This window comes from Myotis daubentonii, chromosome 15 (assembly GCF_963259705.1).
Source record: "Myotis daubentonii chromosome 15, mMyoDau2.1, whole genome shotgun sequence".
Lineage (NCBI taxonomy): Eukaryota > Metazoa > Chordata > Mammalia > Chiroptera > Vespertilionidae > Myotis > Myotis daubentonii.
Genome location: NC_081854.1, coordinates 10,911,733 through 10,920,882, shown reverse-complemented (window position 1 = coordinate 10,920,882; position 9,150 = coordinate 10,911,733). Strand labels below are relative to the sequence as shown.

The following is a 9,150-nucleotide window of genomic DNA, read 5'->3' as shown; positions in this document are numbered from 1 at the left end:
ATAAACTTTAAAGTTTTAAGTCAACTTCGCACAGTATATGCGCACCCGCAAGTGGTATTTTGTGGAAGAGCCACACTCAAGGGGCCAAAGAGACGCATGTGGCTCGCGAGCCGCGGTTTGCCGACCACTGCCCTGGACCAAGAGGTTCCGGGTTTGATTCTCACTCAGGGCACATGCCCGGGTTGCAGGTTTGATCCACAATAGGAGGCGTGCAGGAGGCAGCCAATCAATATGTATATCTCATCGATGTTTCTATCTCTCTGTCCTTCTCCCTTCCTCTCTGAAATCAATAAAAATATATATTTAAAAAAATGGAAGTTGCCAGAACCGATTTGGCTCAGTGGATAGAGCGTCGGCCTCCGGACTGAAAGGTCCCAGGTTCGATTCCGTTCAAGGGCATGTACCTGGGTTGCGGGCACATCCCCAGTAGGAGATGTGCAGGAGGCAACTGATCGATGTTTCTCACTCATCGATGTTTCTAACTCTCTATCTCTCTCCCTTCCTCTCTGTAAAAATATCAATAAAATATATTTTTTAAAAAATGGAAGTGAAAAGCCAACTCCCAGTATGAAAGAAAATATTTGCAAATCATATGCCTGATAAGGGAACTGTATCCAGAATATAGTAAAAACTCTTACCAGTCAACAATAAAAAGCCAAACAACCAAGTAAAAAGTGGGCAAAGGATTTGAAGACATTTCCCCAAAGATGACAAACAAACAGATGCAGAACCCATGAAGAGATGATCCACACGCTGAGTCATTAGGGAAAGTGAATCAAAACCACAAACCTGTTCACACCCACGGGTACAAGTGTGCATTCCTAGCACAATTACTCTTAACACCTCAAGTTGGAAAGGACCCAAATGCCTATAAGCTGGTGAATGGTGATGTGTGGGTCTCTGCTGTGGATGCCACAGGGTGGGAACGCCTGGGGCCCTGCCCTGGGCCATTTGTCCTTGTGGCCCATCCCGCAGGCATTTCCTGGATGGCAGTCCTGTTGTGGCTGGACCAGCCCTCGGAGTTATTGTGATTGCAGGACACGCCTCCGCACAAGCCATTAGAGAATCTTAAGAACAGGATTTATTACTCACAGATCCCGGAGGGCACACGGCAGGCCAGAGGGCCGCACAGCGAGTGGAGAGCGGGGAGGAGGGTGGACCTGCGGGTCTGCCTTTATTAGGGTCCAGGGGTGGGGTGTCTAGGTTTGGAGGGCTCACTGTTTATTGGTGAATTTAATGCAATAAAAGCAGGAACGAGAGCGCAGGAAGGGAGGCACAGGGGTCACCAAGCTGTCAGTTACCAAGATTACCCAGGACTTTCTAAAGGGGATCCTCATGGGTGTGAGCCGCCCGGATCCTTATGTGCGTGTTTTGCTGGTAGCTGCCTCCTACCCCTGGTAATTTGTTCCTTGTAGATGACTGTCTGTGATTTGGATGACATTTACATTTACAATCATTAACATTACAGTCAGAACACGAATGCCAGGCACTTGCACCACAATGAATGAACAGGCTGTGCTGTGTCCATACAATGGAATATATTGTCACTAAAAAGAAGTGGAACACTGATACATGCGACAACATAGATGAACCTTGAAAACCTTACACTCCATGAAAGACACAAATGACCACCCAGCACATGATCCCACTTAAATGAAACGTCCAGAATAGGCAAATCCATAGAGACAGAAGGCAGATCAGTGGATGTGAAGGGGCAGGGGAAAGGGTCATGGGGTGATTGTGAATGGGTCTGGGCTTTCTTGACGGGCTGATGGGAATGTTTTGGAATTAGTGGTGGTGGTTACACAACATCATAAATACACTAGAGGCCTGATACACGAAATTCTTGCACTGGGAGGAGGGGGAGGGGGGTTCTCTCAGTCCGGCCTGTGTCCTCTCACAGTCTGGGACCCCTGGCTCCTTACTGCCCACCTGCTGGCTGCTCCTTAGCCCTGCTGCAGACACAGGAGAGGTTCCCAGCAGGGCTGCTGCACTGGCCAGCCATGAGCCCGGCTCCTGGCTGAGGGCACTCCCCTGTGGGAGCGCACTGACCACCAGGGGGCAGCTCCTGCATTGAGCATCTGCCCCCTGGTGGTCAGTTCATGTCATAGTGTCTGGTCGTTCAGCGGTTTAGTCAATTTGCATATTAGGCTTATATTATATAGGATAGACATTTACAATCCACTGATTAAAATAATCCAATCAGAAATTCTGTTATGTGAATTTTACTTTAAAATATTAATGATAAAAGATGAAAACTATGCACTGGGGAAAAAGAACAGCCGTAGATTTATTAGCTACGTGGCTGTCATTGAAGTACCGTGGAGTCAGGCAGCCTCTTTGATTTGCTGGCCCTAAAAAAACACCCGAGTTACCAGGAGCACCTGTGCAGGAATTTTTTAAGACTGGGCTGTGCTGGCTGAGTGGTTCAGTTGGCTACAATGTGCTGCCAATCTGCTAAGGTTTTATGTTTGATCCTGGATCAGGGCACATACAAGAATCAATCAATGAATGCATAAATAAGTAGAACAATAAATCTTCCTTTCCTGTCCACTCCCTTCCTTCCTTCCTTCATTCCTTCCTTCCTTCCTTCCTTCCTTCCCTCCCTATCCTCTCTCTAAAATCAATGGGGGGAAAAACACACTGGGATAATGGTGTGTGCAATTATGTACCTTAGTTTTTATTTCCCCTTTAGGATTATGATGTGAACATTTTCCATGTCAGTAGAGTATTTGAAATATATTACTAAAAAAGACATTGGATTACAATCTTTTTTTTCATGTTTTTTTTTAATTTATTTTTTATTTTTATTTTTTTATTGCTTAAAGTATTACAAAGGGTATTTCATATGTCTCCTTTTTCCCCCCCACCCTTGGCAATCCCCTGGCCTCCCCTACCCCCCAGTGTCTTATGTCCATTGGTTATGCTTATATGCATGCATATAAGTCCTTCGGTTGATCTCTTACCCCCCGCTTCTGCCCCCCTACCCTCCCCGGCCTTCCCATTGCAGTTTGAAAGTCTGTTTGAGGCAGCTCTGCCTCTGTATCTATTTTTGTGCATAAGTTTATAATGGTCTCTATTATCCATGAATGAGTGAGATCATGTGGTATTTTTCCTTCATTGGCTGGCTTATTTCACTTAACATAATGCTCTCCAGTTCCATCCATGTCGTTGCAAATGCTAAGAGTTCTTTCTTTTTTACAGCAGCATAGTATTCCATCGTGTAGATGTACCACAGTTTTCTAATCCATTCATCTATTGATGGGTACTTAGGCTGTTTCCAGATCTTAGCTATGGTGAATTGTGGTGCTATGAACATATGGGTGCTAATCCATTCATCTATTGATGGGTACTTAGGCTGTTTCCAGATCTTAGCTATGGTGAATTGTGGTGCTATGAACATATGGGTGATTGGTGTTTCTGGTTTCTTGGGATATATTCCTAGAAGTGGGATCACAGGGTCAAATGGGAGTTCCATTTTTAGTTTTTTGAGGAAGCTCCATACTGTTCTCCACAGTGGCTGCACCAGTCTGCATTCCCACCAGCAGTGCACGAGTGTTCCTTTTTCTCCACATCCACTCCAGCACTTGTCGTTTGTTGACTTGTTGATGATAGCCAGTCGAACAGGTGTGAGATGGTACCTCATTGTTGTTTTGATTTGCATCTCTTGGATGATTAGTGACTTTGAGCATGTTCTCATATGTCTCTTGGCTTTCTGAATGTCCTCTTTTGAAAGGTGTCTATTTAGATCCTTTGCCCATTTTTTGATTGGATTGTTCATCTTCCTTTTGTTAAGTTGTATGAGTTCCCTATAGATTTTGGAGATTAGCCCCTTATCAGATATAACATTGACAAATATGTTTTCCCACACAGTGGGCTTTCTTGTTGTTTTGTTGATGGTTTCTTTTGCTGTGCAGAAGCTTTTTATTTTGATGTAGTCCCATTTGTTCATTTTCTCTTTAGTTTCAAGTGCCCTAGGAGCTGTATCAGTGAAGAAATTGCTTCGGCATATGTCTGAGATTTTGTTGCCTTTGGATTCTTCTAGAATTTTTATGGTTTCTTATCATACATTTAAGTCCTTTATCCATTTCGAGTTTATTTTTGTGTGTGGTGTAAGTTGGTGGTCTGGTTTCATTTTCTTGCATGTATCTGTCCAATTTTCCCGACACCATTTATTGAAGAGACTATCTTGACTCCATTGTATGTTCTTGCCTCCTTTGTCAAATATTAAGTGAGCATATTGGTTCGGGCCGATTTCTGGGCTCTCTATTCTATTCCATTGATCGATATGCCTGTTCTTGTGCCAGTACCAGGCAGTTTTGAGAACAGTGGCTTTGTAATACAGCTTGATATCTGGTATTGAGATCCCACCTACTTTGTTCTTTCTCAAGATCGCTGCAGCTATTCGGGGTCTTTTTTTATTCCAGATGAATTTTTGGAGAGTTCGTTCCAGATCTGTGAAATATGCCGTTGGCATTTTAATTGGATTACAATCTTGAGACATGCAGGCACTGCACTAATGTTCTGCCATTAGAAAGTCTGAGATGAATCTATGGGTCCGCACCCAGAAATATATATATATTTTTATTAGACAAGAACTTTATTTCAACTTTTATTAAACCAAATCCAAGAACTTTTCAATGCCTGACTAGAGTGCTGCCTCACAACTGAACCCTCAGTTCTGCAGGGGAAGAGACTGTAGCTTCAGGCACATACCTATAGTGTGGCCCTGTCCCTTCATACATGTTCCAACATCACCAGGAACAGAAGGCTCAGCGTGAGGATTTCAGCCCCAAGCCTCCTACGGAAGGTACCTCTTCAGCTGCTCCACGACTTCCTGCGGCTCAGGGAACTGGAGTTTGCGTGGGGCCCTTCTTAATCCCAGTCCAGAGCTCCGCTCCGCTGCCATCTGGGCTGCAGCAGCGTCACCGGGAAGCTGCCCCTCCGGGCTTGGCAGGGGTCACCTTCACCGGGAGCTCTGGGGCCTCCAGGCACAGCGCCTGGCTCAGGGCTGCGGCATCGCGCCTGCACACGCGTCAACTAGTGCAGTGCCTGATAACGACCTTCGCCTCCTCCACCTCCTTCTGGCCGCCAGCCAGCTTCTCCAGCTTCTCAGCTGCCGCGATCACCGCCGCCTCTGCCTTCCGCTTCCTCCCGCGGGAAGCCATGGTGCCTGGAAGCCTGCCCAGGAACAGGGTGGAGACCGCGGCCATGGAGCAGAGGACGACCCCTCTGCGAGCTCCAAACCGCAGGCCACTCTGCTCCCAGAACAAAACCTCCCGCAAGCAGCGCAAAGCGTGGCCCACCCAGAAATATTTTTAAACTGCCCTAACCGGCTTGGCTCAGTGGATAGAGCATTGGCCTGCGGACTGAAGGGGGTCCCAGGTTTGATTCAGGCCAAGGGCACATGCCTGGGTTGCAGGCTCCATCCCCAATAGGGGGTGTGCAGGAGGCAGCCAATCAATGATCCTCTCTCATCATTGATGTTTCTATCTCTTTCTCCCTTCCTCTCTGAAATCAATAAAGAAATATATTTTTAAAAGGGGAAATATTTTTAAACTAAAAAGGCAAAATCATTAAAGTTATTTATATGTGTAAGCTAAAACAGAGAAAAAATATGTACTTTTCAATAAGCACTGACACATTTCATATATTCCAGGCATGTTTTCAAATCCTTTACAAATATTGATTCATTTAATCTGGTTTTCGTAGTCATTTTACAAAGGGGGGAAACTGAGGCACAGAGGCAGTCCTCACTCCCAGAATCACACACGTGAGAGCAGGGGCAGGGTCTGCCCTGGGCACTCCAGCTGCAGAGTTCCTGCTCCCCCAGCACCTGCTGCTCCCATCATGTCCCTGCAGACATGCTCTTCCAGGCACAGAACCTTCTGGAAGGTCACAGTGGCACTGCTGAGGGTATGTTTTTAGAGGAGAGGGAGACAACGGCTGAGGATGTGGAGGAGCTTTGCCTTACATGCTGTTTATTCCCCAGCTGCTTATATTTACAACGTGGAGGAGGGAGGGGCAAGTTCCTCTGAGCCCGGTTTGGGGAGACCCCTCTCAGTGGCCCAGAAGTCCCTGCCTTTTCTGTCCAATTTTCATATGATTGTTTACAAATAAAATTAGTACACAGAAAATAGTTTTAATATCCTTCACAGTTTAAAGAGTCTGGAGAGGACAGGCATTTGCAACCTCTGTCCAGGGTTCTGGACATGCCCCGTCCAGGCCAATTCGCTCCCCTCCAGGCTGGGGGTCCGGGTCCCCATGGTCCCCTGTGATCCTCACCGCGTATCCTGGGTGCCGCTCCTCCATGAACCAAGGTCCCTCTTTAGGGAAGTCTGACCTCACACACCGCAGAGCCCGACCCCTGTGACCGCGGTTCCCGCCCTTGTCTGTGGCTGGGTGAGCCCAGGAGCTCAGGAAGGAGTTTCCACCCGCGGTTTGGATGAAAGTCAGTTGGAAATGCTGGCAGCGCTTTGGACGCCTCCCAGACCGTCTTTAGGAGGCAAGTCAGTTCTTCCCGTGAGAGTTCCAGCCTCCCACACCACAGCTCACTGGCCGGCGGGGACACGTGGAGAGCCCAGCCCTGGGGTTGGGGTGCAGGGGAGGCACTTTTCCTTGCCCAGCGCTGGGGACTCCTCCCTGGTCTCACTCACAGCGCCTGCCCGCCATGCGCCCGCCTCCCGCCAGGGGGCGTGCTGCCCTCACCTCCCTCTACTGGGCCAGGCAGGTGGTGGGGGACAGATCCAGCGCCAAAGCCCCTCCCTCCCTGTGGCCGCGCCCCCCTCCCTGTGCTCAGCCCAGGTGAGGTGGAAACAAGAACTGGATCCCTGTGACCCGGATGCAAATGTTATTCAGCGAAACCGCAGGTCATGGGGAACACCTGACGTTTGTTCTTACATGGGAAACGTGGACATTCCTTGTGACCCCGGGGAGCCAGAGAAAGGACCCCCTGTCCACCACTTACGACCTTTCCCAACCATTCATGAGCCGGGACAGAACAGGAAAAACTGCCAAGTTTATTAAGTGCCGTGTGTTTGGTGCCAGGTGAGAAAGGAGCCGAAGGTAATGGGGTTCTGTTTCATGGTATTAGCTGTAGGGTTTGGGGCCCTCGGACCTCCATCAGCAAAACAATCTCTCACGATTGTCCAGAATCAGAGAAAGGGGACCGGTCACCACTTAGGACAGAGTTAGAGGGCTAGAGGAGCCAGCATAAGACGGGCACATTGACTCTGAGAGTCTCCTGTCCCCACATATCCCCTGCAGTCCCAGAGCTCAGTCAACACCAGGCCCCGTCTCCAGGCTCAGTGAGGAAGCAGAATCTACAGTCTTCTGGTCAGCTGTCCTCGGTCATCTGACACTGCGGAGAGAGAAGACCAGAAATGCAGGGACAGATGGTTATGGACAGAGGAATAAAAAAGTGAGACACAGAAAGAGAGCAAAAAGGATGAGAGAGAAATAAAAACCAAAGGGGAGAGAAACAAGGGGAGAAAATGGGAGAGATTGACTAGAGCAGGTGGACAGGCGTAGGGGACAGCCAGAACAGGACAGGACGGTTGTGTCATGGACACTCCGGGTTTCCACAGCCTCCCCAGTCCCCAACAAGCCCTATTCCTGTGAAGGGGACAGGATCTTACCTGGAACAAACCCTGTCACCCGGGAATGGGCCGAAGGAACACGCCTGGCCTCTCACTTTTACCACGAAGGTCTCCTGGGGTCTGAATGACCAGGGACAGCACTGCTCATAGCAGATCCTGAAGGTGCAGTTTCCACACTTCCGGGAAGCGCTCAAGGGCACCACAGCATCGTCATAGCAACAGTGCTGCTGGGGGTCATAGAACCTGTCCTCACACCTTGAGTGTGACTGGCACAGCATCAGGTGAGCACCCGTGGGGGACACTGGAGGAGACAGAGCTGGTGTGACCCAGATGACAGGGCAGGCAGGGCCCATGCAGGGGCCCTCTGGATGCCTCCCACCACCCGAGTGTCCCTGCCCCTCCTGCACTCACCTGGGGCTCCCTGTGAGCAGAGGAGGCTGATGATGCAGAGAGCGGCCCAGACAGCTGTGGGGGAGGAGCTGGATGAGGTGCTGCTGAAGGGGCAGCCATGGGTCCACCTCAGGGAGCCCTGCTTGGCTAATGGGAAGGTCTGGGGAGGTGGGGGGCTGTGTCTCTGTTCTGACTGAGGCTCAGGGAAAGGATAGGGGCTTCCAGGGTGGGATCTGGTCACCTGTGTTCAGGAGTCCTGGGATTATGGACCTGTGGAATGTGAGGGGTGCTGGCAGGGTTCTTGGGAGAAATGAGTTTAGGATTCAGGGGGATGTGGGTGGTCAATGGGCAGGAGTTAAGAGCAGGAGGCCCTGGTGCACTCAGGGGGCTGAGCTGATGGGTTGCTATGGAGATGACCCACATGAAAGTCTAGAAGACTAGGTTTGGGGTAGGGAAATGGGGTAAGGTTGGCATTGGGCATGAGTTTCAGAACCGAATCTGAAATGTGGATGGAGATGATATTGGGGAGATGGATCGGTAAGGCCTGGTGCTAAGGAGGAGAAGTAGGTTGAGGTAGGGATGGGGCGGTGGCTGAGAATGGAGCTGGGCTCCGAGGGAATTGGGGTTGGGTCCTCCTTACCCAGGATGTAGCATCGGGGAGTCATGGCTCTGGGTTGGCTGCAGCGGAATCAGGAGAAGGTCTGCAGTTCCCGCAGGTGCTTTTATGTCTCTGATAAGGACGGGTGATGTCATCGAAGCTCCTGCCTCCTGGCCAGGCCTGCAGAGACTCGCTGGGCCCTTGGGTCAGGATTATCCAGGCATCATCTCTGGCACCATGGAATCCTCTGAGAGCCAGGAGAGGAAGGACCCCCCCCCCCCCCGCCATGATACTTTCCCCAAATGCCTCCCATGCATGCCCAGCACCAGGGCCTCCGCAGCAAGCAGGACACGCCTCAGAGCCACCCCCACTCTTCCTGGATGAATCCACCAAACAGCTTTTCCATCACATCCTATGAGTCTTCTACTTTCCCCACTGTCTTTCCCACATTGCTAACCTCTTACATCCTTGGGGTTGGGGATGGGTGGGTGGTGCACTCAGCTCCCTGACCTCACAGCCCTGACCAGGAGCTGCTCACTAAACCGCAGTTCAGCTTGTTCTGGT

At 49.8% G+C, this 9,150-nt stretch overlaps 1 protein-coding gene and 1 pseudogene across 1 annotated transcript; both read right to left on the bottom strand.

Moving 5' to 3' along the window:
• Window positions 1–4,576: 4,576 nt before the first annotated feature.
• LOC132216331 (selenoprotein H-like) lies at window positions 4,577–5,300 on the bottom strand (annotated as a pseudogene).
• A 2,333-nt stretch (window positions 5,301–7,633) lies between these two features.
• Window positions 7,634–8,804, bottom strand: LOC132217286 (insulin growth factor-like family member 1). Its single transcript, XM_059667374.1, has 3 exons — window positions 8,629–8,804; window positions 8,010–8,063; window positions 7,634–7,899 (listed from the first exon to the last, which is right to left on the bottom strand). The coding sequence occupies exons 1-3, from the start codon at window positions 8,651–8,653 to the stop codon at window positions 7,634–7,636; spliced, it is 345 nt and encodes a 114-aa protein (XP_059523357.1). The 5' UTR covers window positions 8,654–8,804.
• Between the last annotated feature and the right edge of the window lie 346 nt (window positions 8,805–9,150).

What these genes read in the sequence shown, in the direction of transcription:
- LOC132217286 (XM_059667374.1), bottom strand. Translation starts at nt 8,653, where the DNA reads ATGACTCCCCGATGCTACATCCTGG. An exon ending in TCCCCGATGCTACATCCTGG is followed by an intron (nt 8,064 to 8,628) that starts GTAAGGAGGACC and finishes CCTCCCCCACAG; the next exon opens with CTGTCTGGGCCGCTCTCTGC. An exon ending in CTGCTCACAGGGAGCCCCAG is followed by an intron (nt 7,900 to 8,009) that starts GTGAGTGCAGGA and finishes TGTCTCCTCCAG; the next exon opens with TGTCCCCCACGGGTGCTCAC.